The 26,476-nt window shown below is 41.4% G+C and overlaps 1 protein-coding gene across 1 annotated transcript in view; it reads left to right on the forward strand.

Annotated features, from left to right (window-relative positions):
• FBN2 (fibrillin 2) overlaps positions 1–26,476 on the forward strand; it is a 200,796-nt gene that overhangs the window by 153,439 nt on the left and 20,881 nt on the right. Inside the window, exons 37-52 of the mRNA XM_081825620.1 lie at positions 401–526; positions 1,340–1,492; positions 3,752–3,820; positions 4,693–4,818; positions 5,011–5,136; positions 5,597–5,722; positions 7,500–7,616; positions 9,511–9,639; positions 10,089–10,208; positions 12,996–13,121; positions 13,791–13,943; positions 14,716–14,781; positions 15,089–15,214; positions 15,787–15,906; positions 16,921–17,043; positions 17,757–17,888. Of these exons, the coding sequence (XP_081681746.1) occupies positions 401–526; positions 1,340–1,492; positions 3,752–3,820; positions 4,693–4,818; positions 5,011–5,136; positions 5,597–5,722; positions 7,500–7,616; positions 9,511–9,639; positions 10,089–10,208; positions 12,996–13,121; positions 13,791–13,943; positions 14,716–14,781; positions 15,089–15,214; positions 15,787–15,906; positions 16,921–17,043; positions 17,757–17,888 (1,938 nt within the window). The remainder of the gene's footprint in view (positions 1–400; positions 527–1,339; positions 1,493–3,751; positions 3,821–4,692; positions 4,819–5,010; positions 5,137–5,596; positions 5,723–7,499; positions 7,617–9,510; positions 9,640–10,088; positions 10,209–12,995; positions 13,122–13,790; positions 13,944–14,715; positions 14,782–15,088; positions 15,215–15,786; positions 15,907–16,920; positions 17,044–17,756; positions 17,889–26,476) is intronic.

Raw genomic sequence — 26,476 nt, forward strand, 5'->3', positions numbered from 1 at the left:
GTAAATGCATCTTTTGAGGTCTTTTCTGTAGAGCTGCTTTAAATTCTAATTTTTTTTTTTTAAATATGGATTTGGGGAATCAGCCATATGGTTTTTTTTTGGTTTTTTTTGTTTTGTTTTGTTTTTTAGATTTTATTTATTTATTTGACAGAGAGAGACACAGCGAGAGAGGGAACACAAGCAGGGGGAGTGGGAGAGGGAGAGCAGGCTTCCCGCGGAGCAGGGAGCCCGATGCGGGGCTCGATCCCAGGACCCCGGGATCATGACCTGAGCCGAAGGCAGACGCTCAACGACTGAGCCACCCAGGCGCCCCAGCCATATGTTTTGTTTAGTAGCTTAAATCACATGAATTCATGGAACGGTAGCTTTATGACTTAACGGGTATCCTTGCCTGTTGTAGATATCGATGAGTGTTTCGCGCACCCCGGAGTGTGCGGGCCTGGGACGTGCTACAACACCCTGGGAAATTATACCTGCATCTGCCCGCCCGAGTACATGCAGGTCAACGGAGGCCACAACTGCATGGGTACGTGAGGCCTGGGACGGGGATGACGTCACGCCCTTGGGCACTCGGACACTCGTGTCTCAGGACGATTGTTCAGAAAATTTGGAAATTAAGTGTTTATGAATGATAAAGCATTTCACAGGCTAACAGACTTCTGGCTCTGCATCATTTTTTTTTTTTTTAAGTATTTTATTTATTTGACAGAGAGAGAGACAGCGAGAGAGGGAACACAAGCAGGGGGAGTGGGAGAGGGAGAAGCAGGCTTCCCGTGGAGCAGGGAGCCCAATGCGGGACTCGATCCCAGGACCCTGGGACCATGACCTGAGCCGAAGGCAGACGCTTAACGACTGAGCCACCCAGGCGCCCCAGCTCTGCATCATTTTTTTTTGAACTCTGAATATATAGTTCCATGGTCAAAAGCCTGAGTGTGAGATACAAAGTGTCTCATCAAACGTGACACTTAACCTATTCCTAAATAATTTGTGTTTCCCACTCACGGCAGAGGAACATTATTTTGCAGATAAGAGAACGTTGAAAATTAATATGCGTTACTTTAAAAATTAAATTAGTGCCTTTGAGTAGAGAAACAAGTTCCCGTTAATTTTGTTTGCCAAGAAAATTACAGATGGAAACCCCTTATCCGAAAACGGGAGAGATCGAGGTTAATCTACACATGATTTATGTTCAGCTTAAAGGATTATTTTAAGATGCCTCCAAGTGGCCAAGAAGTATTTTGGAGTTATTAATCAAGAAAACTGGGTGTCTCCAGGTGCATGGACTTCATTAGTAGCTGCTTCCTGCTCTGATTGGTTGGCTTGTTTTTCCGTTATGTAGACATGAGAAAAAGCTTTTGCTACCGAAGCTATAACGGAACCACTTGTGAGAACGAATTGCCTTTCAATGTGACAAAGAGGATGTGTTGCTGCACGTACAACGTTGGCAAAGCCTGGAACAAACCATGTGAGCCATGCCCAACCCCAGGAACAGGTAAGCACACGGCCATGCTTCTGCTGCAGGCTGAGCTGGTGACACGTATATGTGACAGTTGAGTAAAAGGAAATGTGTGCTAAAACCAGACATGTTCAGTTCTGAGAATAGCCAAGGGTGTCATATGACTCCATTTCCCACGTGGCCCTTTCTGGGATTCAGATACTAATTTCTGAGCTATCTTTCGAGGAGGCATCGGGATCCTGAAAATAAGCCCCACTGCTAAAAAGCGAACGTTTAGAACGTTATTTTATAGTTTGCTGGTGAACTACTCAGTTATTCAGTGAGCAAATATTTACTGAGCAACTGTCGTGTGTCACTGTGCTCGACTTGGAAGGTGTCATATTTTGGTTTAAAACCTGTGGTAATTTCAAGTCCATCAAATTCAGTAAGTATTGTTTTAGTTTCAGTCTTGAAAAATACACACACACAAAAGAATGGATTTGATGAGCAGACTTTAACATGAAAGCAGCCTATTGCCAACATGTTTCTTAGACATCCTTTTTCCCCAAACTTATCTGAAATTTTTAGGCAGAAAATAGAACTGGTCTGTACATGGTAAAATTTTTCTCACAAGCACAGATTCTTTTGAAAGAAAAACTAAAAGATAATAGCTATGAGAACAGAAAAATAAATGTCTTAAAATTGTTGCCTGTTCAGGTTCATTTATGATGTGGAAAGTTACTTTCAGTAGTTGTAGATCCTAAGCGTTGCACCAGTCGGACAAACGAGAAACAATGATTATGCATTTGTTGCCAGATATTGCTTAGGTTGCACGTATTCAGACGTGATGATATAATCAATGCGGTAATGAAATGAAAATACGGAGAAAGATGAAAAGTGACCTATGGAGCCTTTCTCGGTGGCTCTAAGTCAGTGGACAAATGGATGTTCTTAACTAACTTGCCATAGTTGTGCTCCGAAAAAACAAATGGAAACATTTTTATAGTTCTCTAATTTAAAAACCCCCATCAGTTAGAAGTTGAAGATCAGTGGGTTAGGGAACTAAATATCACTTTTTGTTTTGTTTTTATTGATTTTAGAGAGAGGGAGGGGAAGAGAGAGAGAGAGAGCGTGAGTGGGGGAAGGGTCAGAGGGAGAGAGGCAGACTCCGTGCTGAGCAGGGAGCCCGATGTGGGGCTTGATCCTGTGACCCCGAGACCATGACATGAGCCAGAATTGAGAGTTGGACACTTAACTGACTGAGCCACCCAGGCGCCCCTAAATATCACTTTTTGTAAGAGGAAGTAAAGGGCTTAGGTGTAAGAGGACAGGTTTGTATTTATATTGAAGTTCCGCCACTTACCTGACCTTATGTAGATGATTTCTCCTTTCTGAAACTGATTCCTCGTATATAGAATAGAGATAACAAGTTAAAAATGACAGTAACTAGTTCATATGGTTATATAGTAAATGAGAGGATGCATATAAATTACAATTTATGCATTACCAGGCTATTAGAAACTACTGAACTGAGCATCTGTTGTGTGTCTCTGTCTATGTTGTGGATGCTCAGTGAGCTTCGGTGGATGAAGTATGCAGAGCCCCTCCCTGATAGCACGTCCCATCTGGTCTACACTGTGTTTTACCTAACACTGTATTCAGGAGTTTTATTCGTGTGTCGCCATGGGCATCAGAAGCAATCTGCTTCTTAAAAAATGAGAATTCTCTTAAATTTCTGTAGTTTGGTGAATTTACGTGATAGGCGTTAACTGTTAATAGTCTCTGTTTTATACTATGATGCATTGTTTCTGATGCCTCAGATTTCACATTCCAACAAAATAGACATTAATGTTTAAAAAGATCAGACAAAATTCATGTCTCATTCATTATTCATTGTTCATCTGTTTCACACTACAACAACTGTTTTTGCACACTTGTGCCTTTGTGCAATTTGTAATCCTTTTTTAAATTTGTACTCTAACCTGGCTTTTCAATGTATATAAACTGGATCATTATTAAAGATCTGCATATCCAAAGAACAAAAGAATTTAAATGCCTACAGTGGATATTTTGAATCTTGTAATGATTTACTTCTAATGTAAGAGCATTAAAAAGTTAATGATGATAGTAATGGTAAAGAATGCCTAGAATCTACTTCTGGCAGAAGGTGGTACTGTTATCAAATAAATACAACTGAAATTAAAATATCTGGTTGTAAGTAATATAAAACATATTTGTCAGCACAAGTATGTAAAATGTTGCTTGAAAGGAGTTTGAGAATTTTAAGAGTGCATTTGCATTGTTTATATTTTAAAGCTGACTTTAAAACCATATGTGGAAATATCCCTGGATTCACCTTTGACATTCACACCGGAAAAGCTGTTGGTAAGTTTTTCCAGGTTATGTTTATTTTAATACATATAGGTAGCATTGTGTAAGAGTTTCTTTGGTGTTTTTAAAGCTTAAAGTGCCATAAAATGAAATAATCTGGATTCTGATCTAATATAGTCAGACAAGAAAGAACTAACACATTTACAGACTCTACCCAAGTGTTAATAAGGGTATTACCCTGTCAGCATAATTTGGTGATTGGGTTATGATAGTTGTAGGACTATCTCAAGATTTCGTACATACCAAGCTAAAACCTTCATTTTCCTTCTCATGAATATTGTATGACACGACTCTAAATAATCCACTTTTATTGTACCCTTCAGTTGCTCTTTTTGTAACTATATGTTTTCATTTTGGGTGTATTTTTGTAGTATCCCTTTCCTACTGATCTACTTAGGAATTTGCAGAATTATTAATTATACTAATCATTTTCTCCTGAATGTACTTTCTACTGTTCATTCTGCTTTTCTTCCTCAAAGATTAAGTAAGCAATATAATTTTAAGTCTCCATGATCAATGCATCTGTAACAAAGTACATAAAAATAAGAAGACTTAGCTTTCCTCCTTAGATGAGGAGTAGCAGTTAGGGGAGCCTGAAACATCACTTGAAGAGAAAGCTTGATTCTCTAGGAAGTTTATTTGCTACATTGCTACATTGACACTAAAATTAATATACTAAAATTGGTGTATTTGATCCATTCAAAGGAAAGTAGTCTCTCTTACGGCCTATATGCCACTCGGGAATTTATTTTTGTGATGCTGAGTGGGTGTTCTCCCTCCAGCATACACGTAGTGTTGTCAGAGGTCTTTATGGTAAATCCGTGAAGCAGAACTGCATCTATGTGACCGAATCTGTTCCCTTTTAGACATTGATGAGTGTAAAGAGATCCCAGGCATTTGTGCCAACGGCGTGTGCATCAACCAGATTGGCAGCTTCCGTTGTGAATGCCCCACGGGGTTCAGTTACAACGACCTGCTCCTGGTCTGTGAAGGTAATCTGAATGATGCGTGACCCCCAGCCAGACGAGTTCGGTGGACACACCGGGGTTGTAGCCGGTCTCCTGATTTGTACGGCGTCTTCTGCAGTACTGAGCAGTATGGAGGAGCGGGTCACCACACGGGTGAAGCGAAGGTAATGCTGACGCAATAAGGAGATCCTTACAGTGGCCGTGTTGCTCTTGCAGACATTGATGAATGCAGCAATGGTGACAGTCTGTGTCAGCGGCACGCGGACTGCCTCAACAGCCCGGGCAGTTACCGCTGTGAGTGTGCGGCGGGCTTCAAGCTCTCCCCCAACGGAGCCTGCGTAGGTGAGAGGCCGCGCGCCGCCTTCTCCCCACCCCTCCACCAAGCAGCTGGCCATGCTTTCCTATCAGAACCTATTTGCAGAGAGAATTTTGGCAAGATAAGCAAATCTTTTCATTCCTATTGAAACCATTCCACCACATATTTTAGACTTGATTTGTTAGGACAAAAAAAAAAAAAGAAAGAAAGAAAGAAATCCCTTCAGTGGATTCTCCTAGGATGAGACCCAAAATAAAATAGTATCTTTGAGATACCAATCAGCGTAGAAAAATGGGCTAATTTTTTTTTTTTTTTTGAGTCTTGGATATTTTCAAGCCTCGCTTCTTTTGATTCAGCTGTTGTTATGGTTCGTTTTCAGGATGTCTGTAATAATTAAGAGCAGGTTCTAGAAACAGGCCTGTGAAAAAAATGAAGGAATCTTAATAAAAATCAGTTATGTGTAACGTGTTTTATTTTTTGTTTTAGATCGCAACGAATGTTTAGAAATTCCTAATGTTTGCAGTCATGGGCTGTGTGTTGATTTGCAAGGAAGTTATCAGTGCATCTGCCACAACGGCTTTAAGGCATCGCAGGACCAGACTATGTGCATGGGTAAGCGGGAGGACGTTAGTCCGGGAGTGCAGTGAACTGAGGCTCCCAGGGGGCTTACGGGTCGGCCACTTGGGGTGACTAACTCCTATGTCTCTTGTCACAAACCATCTCGCTACAAGTGAGCTCTGTTAAACTGTTCATGCCTTTATTCACTGTAAAATTTCCGAGCACGGACACACCACAATATGTTCTTTGGTTCACTGTACACAGCCTTTTTGCTCAGATGCTTTCCACATGTTTCTCATGCACTCTGGGACCCTCAGGGTTCTGTGGAAGTCACCACAGTCACCAGCTGTCCTTTCCCCTTCTCTGTTCCCACTCGAGAAAACCTTTCCAGCCACAAGAATGCCAGGGAGTAGTAGTAGTAAGAGCAACAGTATTGGAATAAATGTATAGACACACATGTACGTACATTTATACATTTTTTCCTCAAATCATTGAATACGTGGGACTTACCGGCTGCTTTTGTGTTTTAACTCTTCAAAGCATGTTTAGAGGCAAATGTAGCAAAACTCTTTAAAATCTCCCAATAGCTCATGTAATGGTTAGCTGAGCAGTGATAGTGTTCGGTAGTGATAGTGTTCCGTAAGTACTTGCTGAGCTGACACATGAGGGGTTTTCAAAGGGGCTGGCCACCTTGGAGCCCAACCTTGGAACTCAGCGTAACTCCTTCAGTCTGATGTCAACCACAGTATGTATCTTGGCCAAAAGAATTCTCCATGCATTGCACTTGAAAGAGGAAAATTAAATTTGAAACCTGGCTATTTATAATTAACATATCCTCAGTTTAGAAAAAGCTGAACTTGTGCATCTACTGTTTTGGTGTTGAAGATACTACCTGTATGAACAGTAAAGTCAGATTTCAGTACTACAGGGCTAGTTTCCTTTATGACCTATCCGTACCACCAGGACCACCTAGAGAACTCTTCATCTACTGCCTCCTAAGAGTTCCCTTATGGACTTCAGCCATGGTGGTGGGGAAAACTCTAGGGGATGCTTGTACAAAAGACAGATAGAGGATCTAGTCCTCTTTGCATGAACTTTCTGAGAATGTCCTGGCTGTATTCTGTGAGAGAGAGAACATGATTTGCTAAAAAATATTTGAGATTTGATTCAGAAATTCATATGGAGAAAACATGCCCTCGATCCTAATAATTCACTCATGATAAAAAGCAGTGAAACTCCTTGATAATACGTCTCTTAAACAAAGCTTTCTTCCTAAGGAACAGTACCCTTGTTTGCGTGGAAGGAGAGTTCTAACAGCCTAGAATTCATTGTCTGGGGAATCTGTTCTATGAGGAGGACCTTTCTGAACGTATTTTTAATTCCATTTTTTGAAGGCTAATAATACTGAGTTCTAGTAGACTTCTTCAATTTGGATTCTATTCATAAAATTTAGGAAACTAAAATTTGCCTTTGTTGTACTGATCAAATTAAGTTGTGCACATTTCTGAGGGAGTGGTGTTGATAATGCTTGAATAGAACAAATTGTTTAGTGTTTCAAATGATTGGTTTCCTTACAGCTGACAAGCAAACCCATTCATTAAAACATCTGCACTAAGGGAATGCTTGCTTAGCTGAGCTCTGAGTATTATATGAACCTGTAAGTCACTCAGCAGCACTTTGTCATATAATTTTAGAGTTTTCTCTATTGCATACTCATTTTCCTGAAATAAATGCAGGTTCAGAAGTATTGAATGAGGAAAATCTAAGTGTTTAACCAGCTATGTTTTTCGAGTTGAAAATTGAATTCCTTGGAGCCACTGTTTCTTTGTAGATGTTGATGAGTGTGAGCGGCATCCGTGTGGAAATGGAACTTGTAAAAACACGGTTGGATCCTATAACTGCCTCTGCTACCCAGGGTTTGAACTCACTCATAATAATGATTGCCTGGGTAAGTATTCAGTTCTCTGGGGCTACTGTTTCATGTTCACACAGGGTCCTGAAATAGGGAATATAACCAAAGAGTAAATGAAATGTTTTCACCATTAAAAAACAAATAGGTGCTGAAAGATACATAATAACATTGGCTAATTTCCAGTTAACAGAAATTTGTTAAAATTTGTTAAAATTTGTTAAAGCGGTAGTACTGGTTTAAATAATCACAAGACCGTCTGCCGTGTCGAGTACGTCTGTCAATCAGCCAGTCGATGCATGGGAAAGGGCATGCAGTTGATAGCAAGCCTGCTGGGAGTGCTCTACGGTTTAGGGTGGTTTTTACCCCGTAAGTGGGATGACAGCTAGACCTGTCATTGTTTCAGTGCTTTTTCCAGTGTTTCAAATAATGCATTCTTGATTTATAGTCAAATACTGACAGAGTCTCCAACTTAAAAACATGTTGCATCTTGAAACTTCATTTTCTGTCAGCCTTTGAAACACGGATGTCTTTTCCCACACAAAGGGGTGGGGGCTGGGGGCTGGGTCTCCACATCAGCCCTCAGAAACCTGTTTGATTTCAATTTTGAACAACCATAAATTTTCAGGGGAAAATGGAAGTGTCTCCTATGCATGGTACAGGATTGTATCATTTGCCCCTAAACAACAATGATTAAAACAAGAATTAATAGTGAGTAAGGGGGGAGGTTCCTTAAGTCGGTGGAGAACAGGGCAAGAGGAAGGACAAACAAATGCTGAGCACGTGTCTTGTTTACCATTCGCGAGACACCGTGCTGGTGTTTCACAGTCAGCATCTCTTCACGCGCACGGTCCTGTAAGGTATGGGACAGTAACGCTGGCCCTCGACCGTTACGGGATCCGTGTGGCTCAAACCCACCTCTGACCTCCAGTTTACCAGAACATGCTCCTCTCAGTTTTGTCTTTGTTTGTTTGTTTGTTTTTGTATTTATTTTGTTTGTGTATTTGAGAGAGTGCATGCCCAGACACGTGCGCACGCATCTGTGAGTCAGGGGAGAGTGGAGGGAGAGAGAGCATCTCAAGCGGACTCTGTGCTGAGCACGGAGTCCGATGCTGGGCTTGATCTCAGGACCCTGAGATCATGACCTGAGCTGAAATCAAGAGTCAGACGCTTAACCGACTGAGCCACCCCAGCAACCCCGTTTTTGTTTTTTTTTTCTTTTTCCGGATTCTGTCACTGTGAAAAAATTTAGAGCTAACTGGACATTTTTTTCAACTACCACCTTCTTACCTATAGTTCCTAAGACCCTTTGAATAAACAGGGAGAACTAAAGACACCAATAGGGCTCTGATCCAAACACATCCTTCAAAAACCTGCAGTAATTAATAGAGTAATTACTCCAAAGCAGTCAGCCCTAAGTTTCACTGAAACTTAAGATTTTTTTCTTTCAAATTCTATATTTTGTCAGCAAAATGTATGTTAGCAGTTCTAGAGTATTTTTAATATAATTGATTTTTCTATATTTAATATGCCCCGTTATCTGTGCTTTGACTATAGTTAGCTTATCTCCAGGTATAATCATCTGCAAACTAGGCCATCAGGTTAAGCCTGTACACTTTCTGGTCTCCAAGGAAAGAAATATTTTTCATTTGAAAAGAATGGAGAGCTTCGCTATAAACCTTCAGTTTTTTACCTGGCTCTAAATTTGAGTTCTATTCATATCAAAATTTGGGGTTGAAATATAGTAGGGATCTCTGTGACCTTACTGGTCACTCAGTGCTTCCACTAGGAGTTTTTTTTCTCTGCGTTGATGAAGATTATAATGAAGCATATTTGTAAATGTGGGCCTGTGAATATGTTTTTACGCTGCAACATGTAACACGATACATGTGTAAAGGCTGTCTCTGAAAAGCTCATTCCCGTTTGCTTACAGATATAGATGAGTGCAGCTCCTTCTTTGGTCAGGTGTGCAGAAATGGACGGTGTTTCAATGAAATCGGCTCCTTCAAGTGTTTATGTAATGAAGGTTATGAACTTACTCCAGATGGCAAGAATTGTATAGGTAACTATCTACACAGTAGACAGTCTATGTGTCGTTTCGTTAAATAATGATGTGACTCCCCACCCCCACCTCCACACACACACACACACACTTGGAACCTCTCTCACATTTCGTTTGATCATCTAATTACTTGACCAAAATAAGATACCATGGGCAATACGGGTATAAGGAATACACCAACAATTGGGAATGACTTGTCCGAAATGCTTTTATTGGAAGAGAGCTTGGGGCTCTCCATGTCACCATAAAAGGAGACAAAGGAAACAAATCAGAAAAATCAGCCTCTTGCCAAATGAGTGATACCCAAGATGTCAAAAGAGTATCTCAGGGCATATTTGTCCATAGTGACCTGACAGATCAGAGAGACCCAAGTTGAATTCATGTTAACATCATTTGGCAACAGTTACCTCATAGTTAAGTCATTTTTTTTCTCTTGTTTCTCTTTAAAGATACTAACGAATGTGTCGCTCTCCCTGGCTCTTGTTCTCCTGGTACCTGTCAGAATTTGGAGGGGTCCTTCAGATGCATCTGTCCCCCGGGGTATGAAGTGAAAAGCGAGAACTGCATTGGTAAGGTTAACACTTGTTCTGAGGTCCACGAGCTGTCGGCCTAAGACCCAGGCCAGACCCTATGGAAGGATACTACATCCAAACCACTGCAGGCAGCCTGACCCACGGAATTAAACACAGAGCTACCTACAGCTGCTTCCCTGAACCATAAGAATCGATTTGAAGGTGTAGTGGTGGGAACAAAGCACTTAGGGACGTGGGGTTTTTCATTAACAGAAATGTTACACCAGTCAAAGAATTTTCAGTGCACTCTAATCTTTTTTCCAAATGTCAGCAGAGACTTTCTACTGAATTTAAAGAAAGTCTACAAAAATTGTAATCTTTGGCAACCAATTTTAAAACAGCTATTAAAGGTGTCTAGAGTCTTAGAAATGTGGAGCAGAAAATCTCGACTATGCTGTTGAGACTTTTTTTTTTTCCTTGGGAAGGCCTCATGTCAAAACAGAAAATATTAATCCATTTGTCATAACAGATGTTTTTCTGCTGAAACTCCTCCAGCATTCAAGAACACTGTAACCACATCAAAAGTGGGTCCCAGAATTGCCTGGTGAGCATGATGAAGGCCGACCTTTTTACAGTTACTTAATTTCACTTTTATACAAATTATTTTTTACAGTCTTGTTGAAATTCAGAAGCACCATCTTAGTGTGGTTCTTCTAACATGAAATGATTGCTGAGGGGTTTTTTGCCTTCGAGTTATCCAATTAAAAAATAAATCTATGTAGTTCTACTAGTAGTTCACTTTCCAGGGACTCTGATAGACAGACGTGAGGGAGACAGTTTACTTCATCAAATTTAATTATTCTTCAGACCATGTGATTTCATATAATGGGTACCCCACGTCATTCCAGTTTGGTCTTTATATCTTTTCCCTTTCTTGATCTCTATAGTGAGTGCACTGTAAAACTGTTTTTAATCCTTAAAAAATAGTGAAGACTAGACACATCTTAATAACTTTCTTAAAAAGTAAAAGATCCTTTCTTTCATTTCCTTAATTCCATATTTAATCTCAGTTCTTCTTTATCCCTATAGTCCACCCCTTTATAAAACAATGACCGTAGCAGGGTGTCAGCCATTAGAAGGGAAAAGAAATACATGCACTTCTCTGGGTCAGAAAGGCTCAGCTACCTTTTCTCTTAGTGAAAAAAAAAAAAATCTGTGATTCAGTAGCCTTTTATTCAACTGCAAAAGTATTTTTTTCCTTATCCATCGTTAGCAACCCTCCTATTTTGCATCTCTGAAAAAAAAAAAAATGATCTTTACTTAACTTCGCTGTAAGACTATTTTCTTCAGGCTACAATCTTTTCTACCAATTTTACCCGGATGAAATGATTCCTAACACGACTGTAAACCCACTTACACAAACCTACGCATATCACACATGTATACACACACACACACACAGACACACACACACACAAATTCATTACACCTTTCAGTGTGCGTCACAGTGAATGATTGGTACCTTTTAGGTGCTGGGAATACAAAAAGATACAGTCCGTGCCTTTAGGTAACCCACTGCTTAAAAGAAAAGACCTATTTTGTAAGTAAAGCTGCCTTGCAATCCAGTGTGATGGATGCCACGCCAGGGGGGTCAGGCTGTGGGAGCACAGGCTGGGGCTGTGGTGATGGTGATAGAACTACGGCAGGTCAAGGCAGCTCATCACAAAGGACGGGTGACATTGGAGGTGGCCCCTAAGTGTTGGACAGGGAGTGACTAATCAAAGAAGGGGAGAGAACACCGGAGGCCACCGGGAAACACAGGCACCCGGGTGTGCCAAGGGAGGGGTGGTGAGTGGGCGGCTCAGAAGACTGAACTCGGTCCTGCGGGCAGTGTGGAGCACGGCAGGGCTTTGGTTTGGTTTGGTTTTGACTTTTAAAGAAAGGGCTTGGTATGACTCACTAGAATTCTACGAATATAAATGGAGAATGTAGTATGTGCCTGACACCGCGCTAGGCTGAGCGGTGCAGCAGGGACCCGGACAGCTGTGTCCTTGTCCTCGTGGAGCTGACTTTCTAATGTGGCTGGAACTGTGTAATGTTTCCTCACTGCGGTAAAATAACTCACTAAATAAGCACTTGCGATGAAAAAAATAAAAAGGCCGAGTATCACTGGTAGGGAATACTTACTTCTTTGAAGGAACCTTTCAAAGGGGTGAGGTGGGAACGATGAAATCCTCAAACCATGTCTGAGTCCCCCTGGTTCCGTAGGCACAGACCTTCAAGTAGATGTGTGTCTTAGCCTGGAGGCAGTGTGAGGGGACGAGAGGGAGACGCCCCCGTCCGTTAGGAGATTTATGGGAATATTACGGGGGCAGGTGAGGTTGAGTTTGAAAGCCCAGAGGAGGTAGAAGAGACAGGTCACATGCTGCCTGCATCTGGAGTCAGGGGGAGGAATAAAGCTGACTCTGGGATCTTAACCTGGATGGCAGAGAGGAGCATCAGAGGAGGAGACCCACTGAGGCTATGACACCTGTAGGATATTGAATTGGTCACATGTGATAAGCAGATGGGACATACACACACACCCGTAGGGATCAGGTGCCACGAGCTGGAGTTCTGCTTGGGTGTCTGGGCTGTATAGTTGATTGAAACTGGATATAATCTTTGAAGTGATAGTAGTTTACTTTTAAAGGATAAGTTATACATACGCGTTATGTACTCTCGTTTCATATTAAATAATCAGTGGCTAGTGGTTTGTGGTAGTATGGACAAATTTATTTATTTTCAAAGACTGAACAGTGTATTAATTTGCTTAAAGCAATATGTTCTCCTGCTCTTATCCAGATATAAATGAATGTGACGAAGATCCCAACATCTGTCTTTTTGGTTCCTGCACCAATACTCCTGGGGGCTTCCAGTGCATCTGCCCCCCCGGCTTTGTACTGTCTGATAATGGACGCAGATGCTTTGGTAAGCTTTGGAATGGCTTCTCTGTCATCATTTGCTCTTAGGAACTTCACAGCTAGACCGTAAACCCTCATGCGAATGTAGGTCACTACAAAGTACATGTCTATGGCAAATACGTCTAAGTTAAAAATACAGGTCTCAAAACCATACGTGCCGGACACTTTTAAGGTACTTTGAATTTTTGGCTCTGTTTCCACATTTTTTTTAATGTCATACTAAAAATTACTATTTTTATTCACTTATTATTATTGCTTCACTGTTGCATTTGTTGTTGGTATAGTTTTTTTTTTTTTTTTGTACACTAGTATATGAGTTGCTTTTAATGTGAATGGTTTTACTGAAAGTTATGTGGAATGTTTTTATTAGGCTATCATGTAACAGTAGAAGAAAAGCTATGGAAATCATTTTAATACTGAGCATCATTTCTCAGGTTTCCTAGGGACGTTATAAAAACATTTTAAACATTTTGAACAATTACGTCAAATTTGATAGACAGGTCAGTGTAAGTTGGCATGTGAAATCGGCCAGGGAGGTTTTCCAGACCTGTCTTTCAACTGCTAATCTAATCTGCATCCTGCGTTCAGCCCATGAGAAACGCTGCATCAGAAACCGTTATCCGCAGAGTATTCTGTGTTTTCACATGACCAGTAAGGAGGCCTGTTTCTTGACTAGATACCCGCCAGAGTTTCTGCTTCACGAACTTTGAAAACGGAAAGTGTTCTGTACCCAAAGCTTTCAACACCACCAAGGCCAAGTGTTGCTGCAGTAAAATGCCAGGAGAGGGCTGGGGGGACCCCTGTGAGCTGTGCCCCAAAGATGACGAAGGTAAGAGTGGCTGGCCACTTTGTGCGGGTTTGGGAATGACTCTCAGTCACCTCAACCGTGTAACTGATGAGTATTTTGAAGGCGAAACTCCTCCCTCACGTCTAAACTGTGAAGTTCGCTGCGCACCCTCGTCCGAGAGACTCGTTCTCCACTTGGGTGTTCAGTATGTGTGAATGTGTGAGCCCAGCTAGCGTTCCCACTACTTCATTCTCCCCCACCCCCCGAGGTTAGCAGTGCTTGCTTTCAAAGGAATGAATTTGAGAGGTGCGGGCCAGGAGATGCAAGGAGGGGGTGAAAATTATATTCCCAACTGCTGCACGAGTCCCACGTGGGGATCGGACCATGGGCTGCCGCTCTCAGAATCTTACATAAAAGGGTGAGGGGCTGAGTCAGCACAAGGGCCATTTGCAGGAGGAGACCAGGAGGCTCCCAGGTCTTGTGTTGGTGCAGCCGAGATGTAGGCTGCTTCCCAGCGGGCTCGGAACCAGCTTGGTCTCTAGGTCCGAGGTAGCTCCTGTGTGTCCGGGGCAGAGGGGGCTCTGGCCACTCGGCCTTAAAGGAGCAAACAGACAGAACCAGAAGCCCTCAGTCGGCGGCACCCCAGAAGGCGCTGGGCAAGCTTGGGTGACCTGCTCTAAATAGGCTCAGTGTTGCTTTTGAAGGAAACCATAAAGATAGATAAGTCGGATTTCATGTATACCATTAATCAGTTCCGAAGGTCTCCGATAGCTGAGACTCTTCAGTAATGGGGAATTTGTATTCTTCTCTACAGTTGCCTTCCAGGACTTGTGTCCTTACGGCCACGGAACGGTTCCCAGTCTTCATGACACTCGTGAAGGTGTGGTTTGACGTATTTTATTCCTATAATCTTCATATAAATAAATCATTGTACATTTATTCTATAAATCATATTTTACTGTATAACATACAGTATATTTTAATGTATATATATATACACAGCATTATATATCACGTGCATTATATTTATCATGAGACTACACTGTATACGAAATACAGTACGTATTTATCTGGCAAAAGAAATGCGTACATGTCTTGTAAATTTTAAGTCTCTGTTGAATAGATACACACAGTTTCGACGTATCTTTTTTATACTGAGGAAGTTTATGGATAATTCTTTATTTTAGATGTCAATGAATGCCTTGAGAGTCCAGGCATTTGCTCAAATGGTCAGTGTATCAATACAGACGGGTCTTTTCGCTGTGAATGCCCAATGGGTTACAACCTGGATTACACTGGAGTGCGCTGTGTGGGTGAGTGCTGGCTCCACGTGACACACCTGGAAAGTTCTGTTCTAGTTCTCCTATTCCAGGCGCCCCGGGTGGTGGTAGGACTCACAGAGCCAGTATCAGGAGCCAGTAACGGCTTTTTCTTCTCCCATCTTGTATTTTCCAGTAGACCTGGTTTATGTGAATATGGAGAGAGTTGCCCAACCTCTGCCTTCAACCAAATGTACAAACTCTGGTGTGCCTAGCCTAGAGCTTTATTGTTGCCAAAAGCAGTAATGGGAAAGAGGTCCATTTTAGGTCCATTGACTTTCTGCAGCTGCTCTTGTAGCAGAAGACCACACCCCTCTATGGGCTTGTGACTTTTAGGGAAAACATGGCTGTCTGGGGACTCAGAGCTTGGCACACTTGATCCTTGGGGCTCGTCTGCACTGAATCAGGGCTGGCCAGCCATTCAAGGCCAAGGAGGGTACAGAGTCAGGTGTGCCCTGTAAAGATCCTGGGAATGTGTGAGGGCCAGGCGGATATTCATGGGCATGCTCATATTAAACTAAAACTCTGCAGATTGTTGGGCACTTTTCTTACTCTTCTTTTCTCAGATACTGACGAATGTTCGATCGGCAATCCATGTGGGAATGGTACATGCACCAATGTTATTGGGAGTTTTGAATGCAATTGCAATGAAGGCTTTGAGCCAGGGCCCATGATGAATTGTGAAGGCAAGTGATACTTTTCTTAAATATTATTTGTTCTTGATAATAGGAGAGGTTTTTTTAATGTCTCAGCTTTTACGTCTGTAGCTTTGATACTCTGCTGATGATTATATTCATCACAAATATCCTTTCCTTTTCCCCGGTGAGCAGTTACAGTCACTGCTTCAAAGTCCTTGCCTGATAGTTCCAGCATCTTGGTCACCTCAGAGTTGGCATCTGTGGTGGTGTTTTTCTCTTGATGTTGGCATCCCATTTTCTTGGCTCCTCAGCATGTTGGTTAATTTGGGGCTATACCATGGATGTTGTGAGTGTGATATCTTCTGGAATCAGTTGTATTACTTCGAAGAGTGTTGATGCTTTTGTCTTAGCAGGCAGTTAACCTGGATGAACGTAAAAGCAGAGTGGCTGGCCTGTGGAAGACAGTGGTTCAGATTTCAGTTTGTTCTGTAAGCCCCAGTGTGGCTAGCGTCTTTGATTTTGCCCCACACACGCATGGTTAAGTCAGCAACTTGGGCTTTTATGCAAAAAAAAAAAAAAAAAAAAAAATAGTGTGTCTCCATCTCTGGCCCTCTCCTGTCAGGGTTCCCCCTCACTCTTGAGCAGCCTTGGTTGACCCTAGCTCCCTCCCCTGATTGCTCTGGATAGAAGCTCGGGAAGTTTCTGTTGAGGATGTAGCTGCCAGGTACTGCGGCTGCCAGGACTCCGGCCATCCACAGGGTAACCTCAGAAAAACAAAAATAAACAAAGAAAAAAACTAGGAACTTATTTCTTGCTGATTGTTTGCTGAGTTTCAACTCACCACTAGAAACTACTGCAGGTAGTTGTTTTTGTATTTTTTTCCCAGAGTTTGTAGTTGTTATTTGTTGGAGGATGAGTTTGTCAGGTACCCACTTCTCCATACCAGTAGTGTGAGTTCTGTTATCCTACTGCTTTCCCTATGAGAGCCGAGTAAATACACCAGCGTCATGTAAACAGACAAAACTGTAGGCTCAGTACATGCCTGCCTATTTCCTTGATCAGATATCAACGAGTGTGCCCAGAACCCGCTGCTATGTGCTTTCCGCTGCATGAACACCTTCGGGTCCTATGAATGCACATGCCCGATTGGCTACGCCCTCAGGGAAGACCAGAAGATGTGCAAAGGTATGGCCACAAACAGGAGACACTTTATTTGCCACGCTGGAAATGTATTTTAATGATCTTACAGTTCTCCACTATCTTCTTCTAGCGTTCACAGACGTACCTGACAGTATTTTGCTGGTAGATTCCCACACCTAGATAACAAGACACTTGATGATCTACCTGAGCAAATCAAAGATAAGACAGGTTGAAGAGCCCACCATTGTCACACTCTTGGGCTCTTATTAAAGCAAAGACTGTCCTTCCCTGAACTTTTTTTTTACTATAGTATTTTTTTATTTAAGTACAATTAGCCAACATATAGTGGTACATCATTAGTTCCAGATGTAGAGTTCAATAATTGATCAGTTGCATATAACACCCAGTGCTCATTGCATCACGTGCCCTCCTTAGTGCCCAACCCCCAGTTACCCCATCACCCCCACCCACCTCCCTTCCAGCAACCGTCAGTTTGTTTCTTAACAGTTCAGAGTCTCTCATCATTTGTCTCCCTCTCTGATGATTTCCCATTCAGTTCTTTCTGGAACTTCTTGGCATTAGGACCAGTGCCGAAGCTTTTATAAATCTAGAATGTAGCCAAGAGTTGGAAGAGACTGGCTCCTTTCTCTGTCACATGGTAGCGTTTTAAGAGCCAGAAAACCAAAACTAAGACTTCAGAATCCGAAACAGTAGCCTGCTCCTGAGAATTTTATTTTCCTGTTAAAACTGTTTTCTAGATCTGGATGAATGTGCTGAAGGGCTCCATGACTGTGAATCTAGAGGCATGATGTGCAAGAACCTGATTGGCACCTTCATGTGCCTCTGCCCGCCCGGCATGACCCGACGGCCAGACGGAGAGGGCTGCGTGGGTAAGGCTTCGCGGGGCGGGGTCTGCTTAGTTTAGATGTCTACCTCAAGGCAGATTTATAGCACTAGTCCCAAACCATCCTCTCTCCCAGCCAGCTTTTTTTCTAGCTCTTTCAAGGCTGTGCGGTCGCTGGATTTCTTCCATCTCAGGGGCCGTGCCGGTAGAACGCGGTTTAGATCATGCAATGCCAATGAGGCCTGTCCTTGCTTTTCATCCTTCTGTGTCCTGTAAATCGAAAACACTTAATTGAGAAGTAGAGGACAGCTCCTTGAAACAATTCTGCTTGTTTAGCAAAGTGAAAGTATGAGAGGGTGTTCTCGTTTTGGTATCACTCCCATCAACGAGGAGAGGAAGAGGCAGCTCATCTCCAGACCCCTGCACAGGCTGGATAGCTCTGCGACTGGGCCATATTGTTTGTAACCTACTTGGACCTTAGTTAATTCATGTGTAAATGGAGGAGGTGCAGCTGGGTCTCTAAGGTGGCTTCAGGAGTGGAAAACGTTCACGTTTTATGGTGCACGTTGCAGTCCCCCAGCACATACAGTGGCCGCGGCCGCCTGGCCCGTTTTTCTCAGCACTTCTTCCCCAAAGTGTTGCCACCTGGGATGGTGCAATCAAAGTCTTCCTCCTCCTGGAGAAGAGATGGTTGCGTTGCCCCTCCTTGAATTCAGAATCTTAGTTACGGGGACGCCTGGGTGGCTCAGTCATTAAGCATCTGCCTTCAGCTCAGGTCATGATCCCAGGGTCCTGGGGTCCTGGGATCGAGCCCCGCATCGGGCTCCCTGCTCAGCGGGAAGCCTGCTTCTCCCTCTCCCACTCCCCCTGCTTGCGTTCCTTCTTTCGCGCTCTCTCTCTCTCAAATAAATAAATAGAATCTTTAAAAAAAAAAAAAAAAAAAGAAGGATCTTAGTTACGGTCCTAGCCTCTAATCCCTTGAAAACGGTAGGGGTATTTGGAGGGACATTTGAAGATAGTGAATAATGTCTTATTTTGGGGAAAAAAATCACAAAATAAGATTTCTTAAAAATGAATCTATCAGTGATTGCCTGGTGCTAGAAGCCAAAATGGAGAGTGGCTGCAAAAGGACATTAGGGACCTCTTTGGGAGATGGGAAATTCTAAAAGTGGACTGTGGTGATGACCACACAACTCTGTAACTTACTAAAAATCACTGACTTGTGCACTTAAGACATGCAGACTTTATAGCAAGTAAATTACACCTCAAGAAAGCTGTTTGAAAAAGTGAATCTGGGCGCCTGGGTGGCTCAGTTGGTTAAGCGACTGCCTTCGGCTCAGGTCATGATCCTGGAGTCCCGGGATCGAGTCCCGCATCGGGCTCCCTGCTCGGCGGGGGGTCTGCCTCTCCCTCTGACCCTCCCCCCTCTCATGTGCTCTCTCTCATTCTCTCTCTCTCAAATAAATAAATAAAATCTTTAAAAAAAAGAAAAAGTGAATCTAACACAGGAAGAGAGATACAAGGATATTCGCTACAATTTTGTTCATAGTAACAACCAAAAAAAAAAACCCAAATGCCCAAGACAGTGAAATAAACGTGGCGTATCGTCGCTGTGAGATTCCGTAGAGCAGGTAAGGGTTCTACTGAAGCAGGACTCTTAATGTCTAGTTACAGAACAATATATAATGTCATATTTTAAAGAAAATTGTAAGTAATACTGTATGTTTTCTATAGGTATGTCTGTATGTATGTAAGCAAGTAAATACACAGAAAAATTTTTTAAAAGATCAAACCCCACTTCGCAGAAGGAATTACCCTCAGGGAAGATACTAAGATTAGAGGGTACTAGTCTGAAACGTAATTCAACCTTACCTGTCAATTTTAATTTTTTACAGAAGAGTGGAATTCGTGAATTACATGCATAATATAAAGTTAATTTTTAAATGTCTGCAAACAACCAATGAGACTGTAGTTCGATTTCATAGTTTCTCTTAATCTATTAGGTATTTCATTCAATATACACTACTTACCAAACTTAAAAGTAGATGACGTCTACAGTTATGCGTGGTTCCTTCAAAAGCACTGTTCTCCCAGGATCTGAAAACCTAGAAGATATACCCAGACTCCTGAGTCACGTTGACAGACTCACATGTGTTTCTCAGAGTCTCGCACAGCACATATGCTAACATGCTTGAAACGGTACAAGTAGATTGTATGGAAGACACTGTTAACCATCCTGCCTTCTTATGGTGCATGGATCCATTTTCATTTCCTCCTCTTTTTTTAAATTCTTTGAGTGTGTATGTGTGTTTGAATTTCATCGGACTAAAATACTTAGAAATGTGTTTTATTTTTTACGCCTGGAAAAATTTTTATTTTTGTAACTAGCTGAATTTTACATTGTACGCTCACTACATTTACCTGTGCGTTTCCTGGGAGCAAGGGGGTGGGCACTGTGATCACTTCAGGAACCCAGTTTTCTGGTCCCGGATGTGCCATAAATGAGCTGGGTGACTCAAAAGAGGCTAAATTCTCTTTATCTCTGTCTCCCTGTATAGAGTGAGAAACTACATGATTTGGGTGGGAGGAGGAGGAGTGTTTTAGGTCTAATATTCTGTGATCCCATGTACTTGCTTTTTCAAAGAAAAGACCTAGGGCAGCATTATACATTTGGAATTTCTTCATTGTTAAAAGATGCTACAGAAGATCCAGGTTCTAAAACATTTCTGATCCTCAGACTTTTCATGATACCATGCTGGTAGCTGAACCTTCTGCAGAACTTTCTTTGATCATCAGAAGACTCTTTGTAGCAAAGTTCCGTTTAATACAAGACATGTTTTTATAGTTAGAAATTCCATTATAAACAGCCAAAATATTATTATAAATAAAAAGTGTTTACAAATGTCAGAATGAGAATGAAAGATAAAGCCACAAAAAGAAACAGTAAAAATGCTGAGTACAGTGAAACTGGAATCCAACAAAATTATCCCCCAAATGTCAAATGCAATAGAAACTAAAAATATTACAAGCTAAAGAATTAGACTTATGTAGGAAATCTAAAACCTCTATACAGGAAACTATAAATGCAGTCACAGGTGAAATATTTTTTAATTGAAGTATACTTGATACACAGTGTTACATTAGTTTCAAGTATACAACTGCAGTGATTCTACAAGTTTAAATATTATGCTGTGCTCACCCCCAGTGTAGCTACCGTCTGTCACTATGCATTACTCTAACAATATCATCGACCCTATTCCTTGTGCCGTGTCTTTTATTTCCGTGGCTTTTTCATTCCATAGCTGGAAACCTATACTTCCCACTCCTCTTTGCCCATTTTGCCCAACCCCTCCACCCCCCCTCCTCTGGGAACCATCAGTTTGTTCTCTGTATTATAGGTCTGGTTGTGCTTTTGGTGTGTGTTTATTCATTTGTGTTTTTAGATCCCACATAGGAATGAAGTCATATGGTATTTGTCTCTCTCAGTCTGACTTATTTCACTTAGCATAATTACTTATAGATCCTTACATATTTTCTCAGATGGCATGCCCTCATACTTTTTATGTCTGCATAACATTCCATTGTGTGTATGTCCCACATTTTCCTTCATTATCCATTCGTCTATCAATGGACACTCAGGTTGCTTCCATATCTTGGCTATCATAAATACTGCTTCAGCAAACAAGGAGTGCATATATCTTTTCAAATTAGTGTTTGCATTTTCTTTGGGCAAATGCCCAGTAATGGAATTACTGGCTCATAAAATAGTTCTATTTTTAATTTTTTGAGGAACCTCCATACTGTTTTCCACAGTAGCTGTACCAGTTTGCATTCCCACCAACCATGTTTGATGATTCCTTTTTCTCCCCACATCCTTGCCAACAGTTGTTATTTCTTGATTTTTTGACTTTAGTCATTCTGACTGGAGTAAAATGATACCTCATTGTGGTTGGAATTTGCATTTCCCTGATGATTAGTGATGTTGAGCATCTTTTGATGTGTCTGTTGCCCATCTGTATGTCATCTTTGGAAAAGTGCTAACTCAGTTCCTCTGCCCATTTTTTAGTCAGATTGTGGGGGTTTTTTTGGTGTTGAGTTGTGTAAGTTATTTATATATTTTGAGTAGTGACCCCTTATCAGATATAGCAGATGAAATTTGACTATGCAATATACTATGCCCAGTAATTATTTTTTAAGTAAACAAATGAATAGAAAAACCTAATAAATAGAAAAAAGTTCACCAAGATCATTAAATTTTAATGAAAATCTTGACAATACTATTGGCTATTCATTTTGAAATGAATAAAATTTATTTCAAAATGAATTTTGAAATATTAATGAGAGGAAGGAAGGCTTTGCTTTTAAGATGATGGAATAAAAATGTGTTCCCTCACTCCTGTCCCCTGAAGATTTAGAAATACAATGGAGGAGGGAAGAGTGTTATTTACTTAAATGAGGAATGGTCCCCAAATACAGACTCTGAAGAATATCTTTCAAATATTATAAAATATCAATCAAAAACACATAAGAGGTGCAGTGACATATTCTTCTTTAGACTTTAATAAAATACAGATATCTTTCAAAGTAACTGCCCCAATTTAAGAGTTCATCCAGCAGTCTTTGAGTAGAAGATTGGGAACACAGGTGAATGAGAGAAACATAAAATGTTTCTGTAGAAGTCCAGTTCCACATTCAGTGTGAAAAGGGAAAACACAGTTGACATATTAAGACCCAAAGAACTTTACTCAGAACTTTACTCAGTGACCTCCTAAATTACAAAAAACTTGGTATGCATACCCCATGGGCAGAGAGTATAACCAATTTGGTGAGAGGATGCTCATACAACAAACATGAATTGAAGCTATAGATTACACCCAGCTCAGCAATGGGTGATCTTCTGTTACATTACTTTTCAGCAAATAGTTGAAATGATGAAAATCAGTCAAAGATGGATAATTACACAAGAGTGCAACTAAGTTATATATATTGGGGTTGGGTGGGGGGGAGAAAAAAGGAATATAAACAAGAATTAGACTAAAACACCTCAGGAATGGAAGAAGACAAGTTTAGGAAAATTGTTTCATAATCTGTAAGAGACACCATTAAATAAAAACTATAATAAAAGAGCTTGAAAATGAAGATAAAGCAATCTCAAGAGAGAATGATCTAGCAGAGCTCAGAAAAGAAAAGCATCACAGAAATTAGGCACAGTAGAATTAATAAAAAGAAGCAAAGGATGAAAACACAGGTGAAAATGTGGGTATGGAAGTGATTAATAAGAAAATGATATAGGTGGAAGACAAAAAATCCAACATTGCATAAATAAAGTCCCCCCAAAAAGAGAAAAGTAAAAAAAAAAAAATTGAAATATATTTGAGTATATGAGTATCTTATAGAAGATATTTATATCTGTATATAAGAACACACCGCCCCCATGAAAAACTATTACAGAACAGTCACTTACTGAGTTACACTTTACTGAACACCCGCTGTGTGTGTGGCTCTTGGAAGACCCTAATAAACTAGAAGGACAGGTGGTCCTCCCCACCCCCCCCACCCCCACTTTGCTCTCAAGTTGTGTATGTTCTGCTCAGGGAACAACAGGCATCAAACAAGTAATGGACATGATAATTTCATACAGCAGTAAATCTTTTTGAGTAAGATTTAATGATTAAATGGGAGCTAAGTTAGAAGACATTTCCAAGGAAGCCTTCACTGACAAGGAGACATTTGAGCTGATGCATAGAAATGAAAAGGAGGGGCGCCTGGGTGGCTCAGTCGTTAAGCGTCTGCCTTCGGCTCAGGTCATGGTCCCGGGGTCCTGGGATCGAGCCCCGCGTTGGGCTCCCTGCTCAGCGGGAAGCCTGCTTCTCCCTCTCCCACTCCCCCTGCTTGTGTTCCCTCTCTCACTCTCTCTGTCTTCAAATAAATAAATAAAATCTTAAAAAAAAAAAAAAAAAGAAAGAAAGAAATGGAAAGGAAAGAGCAGTAAGAGCAAAGATGCCTGAGGCTGGAATGAGGGCCTGCTTAGCTGGACCTTGTGCCAGGAGAGTGGCATGAGGTGAGGTCCAAATGCAGGCCACGGTCAAGAGAGAGTTTTGTGGTGTATGCACTGTGGCAGAGTGGTTCCAAGTGGGGCCCTGGAGATGGATGATGAATCTGAGAAACCTCGACTCGTATCTCCTAGCTCTGTGATTTGGGGCAAGCTGGCTTCACTATGTGCCTCAATTTCGTCCTCTAAACACAAATAGGAATAATGAGAGCACTTCATAGGATTATCGGGGAAATTAAATTAGTTAAATCATATAAAACCCTTAAAACAATGCTTGACATACAGTAGAATTTCACTTGTTGTTGTTGTTACTGTCTGATTTACATTTTCAAAGATGTCCGGTTGCCTAGTGGATAATGCGTCGTGAGGGGTTAGGAGTAGAAACAGGGTCCATTTAGGTGGCAATTTTAATCATCCAAATGAGAGCTGAAGAAAGCTCAAATAAAGGCCATAGCAGGGTAAAAATGTCGTTAAAGGGACTCAGATTCAGAGTGTACTTTGGAGATAATCAACAGAATTTGCAGATGGATTGATAGGCTACAGTGGAGGAAGGAAGAGAGGTAGAGAAGATGAGTCCCTGGAGTTTACTTGAATAAATGACGGGATGATGCAACTATGAACTGATAAGGAAAAGACGGGAAGAAACTGCCAAAGTAACTGCCAGAAATATAGGAGCCTTCCAAGTGGTAACATTAGATACACAGATCTGTTCGTGAGCCGTGGCTGTAAAATGCTGGCAAACAGGTTGTCGTTGAAAAGTCATGGGATTGGATGAGGACACCACGAGAGCAGAGAGAGTGCAGGGGCAGTGACTGAGCTCTGAGTGCTCCAAAATCTAGTGTGACTGAAGATACTTAGAAAACTAAAAATGAGTGGCCAGCAGGAGAGGAAGTTCTCCAGCTTGGTGTCAGACCGTGACAGTTAAAAGGATGGATTATTCAAGCAGGGAGTGGCCACTTGTGTCCGATGTTGCTGAGATAAAGAGCAAGACATAGAAAGAGAAGGAGCAATAAGATTTGGTGGCCTCTTCATCACCAATCATCAGGTAGATGAAAACCAAAACCGCAAAGTGATATCACCTCACACCTGTTAGGATGGCTAACCATAAAAAAGACAAGAGATAACAAGTGTTGACGAGGATGTGGAGAAAAGGAACCCCATGCACTGTGACCGTATGTACTGTTGGTGGGAACGTAAACTGCTAAGGCCACGAGGTATGGATTTTGGAATTTCCTCAAGAAATTAAATACAGAACTACCATATAATCCAGCAGTCCCACTTCGGGGTATATATCCAAAGGAGACAAAAGCATTATCTCAAAAAAATACCTGAACTCCGGTGTTCACTGTAGCATTATTGGCAATAGCCAAGGTGTGGAAACATCCTAGTTGTGTATCAGTACATGAGTGGACAAGAAAACGTGCACGCACACACACACACACACACACAAGCGTGCGCGTGCACACACACACACACAGGATTCAGGGAATCCTGTCATTTGTGAGAACACATGGATGAACCCAAAGGGCAATATGCAAAGTGAAATAAGCCAGACCGAGAAAGACACGGTATCACTTATATGTGGAATCTAAAAAAATAAAAATAAATAAATTGAGCTCACAGAAATAGTGGAGAAGAATGTTTGTCAGGGGCTTGAGGGTGGGGGAAATAGGGAGAGGTTGGTAAAAGCATACAGACTTACAGGTATAAGATGAATAAGGTCTAAGGATCTAATGTGTGATGTGGCGGCGACTACAGCTGATAACACTGTACTGTGCAATTGAAATTTGCTAAGAGAACAGAATTTAAATATTCTCACACAGAAAAAGGGCAAATATGTGAGGTAATGGGTGACTGATTCACTCGACGGAGGAATCCTTTCACTTTATAAATTTTACTTAATAAATCTGGAAATAAAATAGAACAAAATAGGAATCAGAGCGCTGAGGAGGGAAAAAAAAAGAAAGAAAGAAATTTGTCCTGAAGGGGAACACAAATGAGGTACTAGTTAGAGGTATAAGACATTATTAAAAGAGATGGGTTTTTTAAGATGGAAGTTATGAGAAAATGTGTGTCGAGAGAATAACTCACTGAAAAAGGATAACTGTGAACTCTTGGAAGGCAATCCAGAGTACAAGTGTAAAGAGTGGCCTTTGAGAAAAACCAGAGAATCTTTAACTGTGGAAAAAGACAAGAGGTGGAAAGTGAGGGCCACACAGGTGGTGGGTAGTAGAGAGATGGAGTTCTCGTCTCCGTGTGCAGTAGTCACTGTAGAAAGTGGGAGCATGGTGGACATACGAAGAAATACAGTAAGATTGTCAAAGGAGCATTAGTTCCCATTTGAGATTTGAATCATGAGTTAAAGTGAGACCTGTCCTGTTTGTGGGTTTGTCTCTGGCCTGTCATGCTGCGTAGACAGAGCTAAGTGCACGAAGACAGAGCAGTGGACAATGCCATGGTCACTAATTGGCAGTCCTGATGTGATCGAGAAACTTTTCCAAGGATAAAACCTGGAATGCTAGAAATCAAAATTTCATAGGTAGTGCAACATCACACCAAGATATTCCGTAGTGAAGTTACAA

Source organism: Leptonychotes weddellii, chromosome 7 (assembly GCF_054177405.1).
Source record: "Leptonychotes weddellii isolate Sample4059 chromosome 7, ASM5417740v2, whole genome shotgun sequence".
NCBI lineage: Eukaryota > Metazoa > Chordata > Mammalia > Carnivora > Phocidae > Leptonychotes > Leptonychotes weddellii.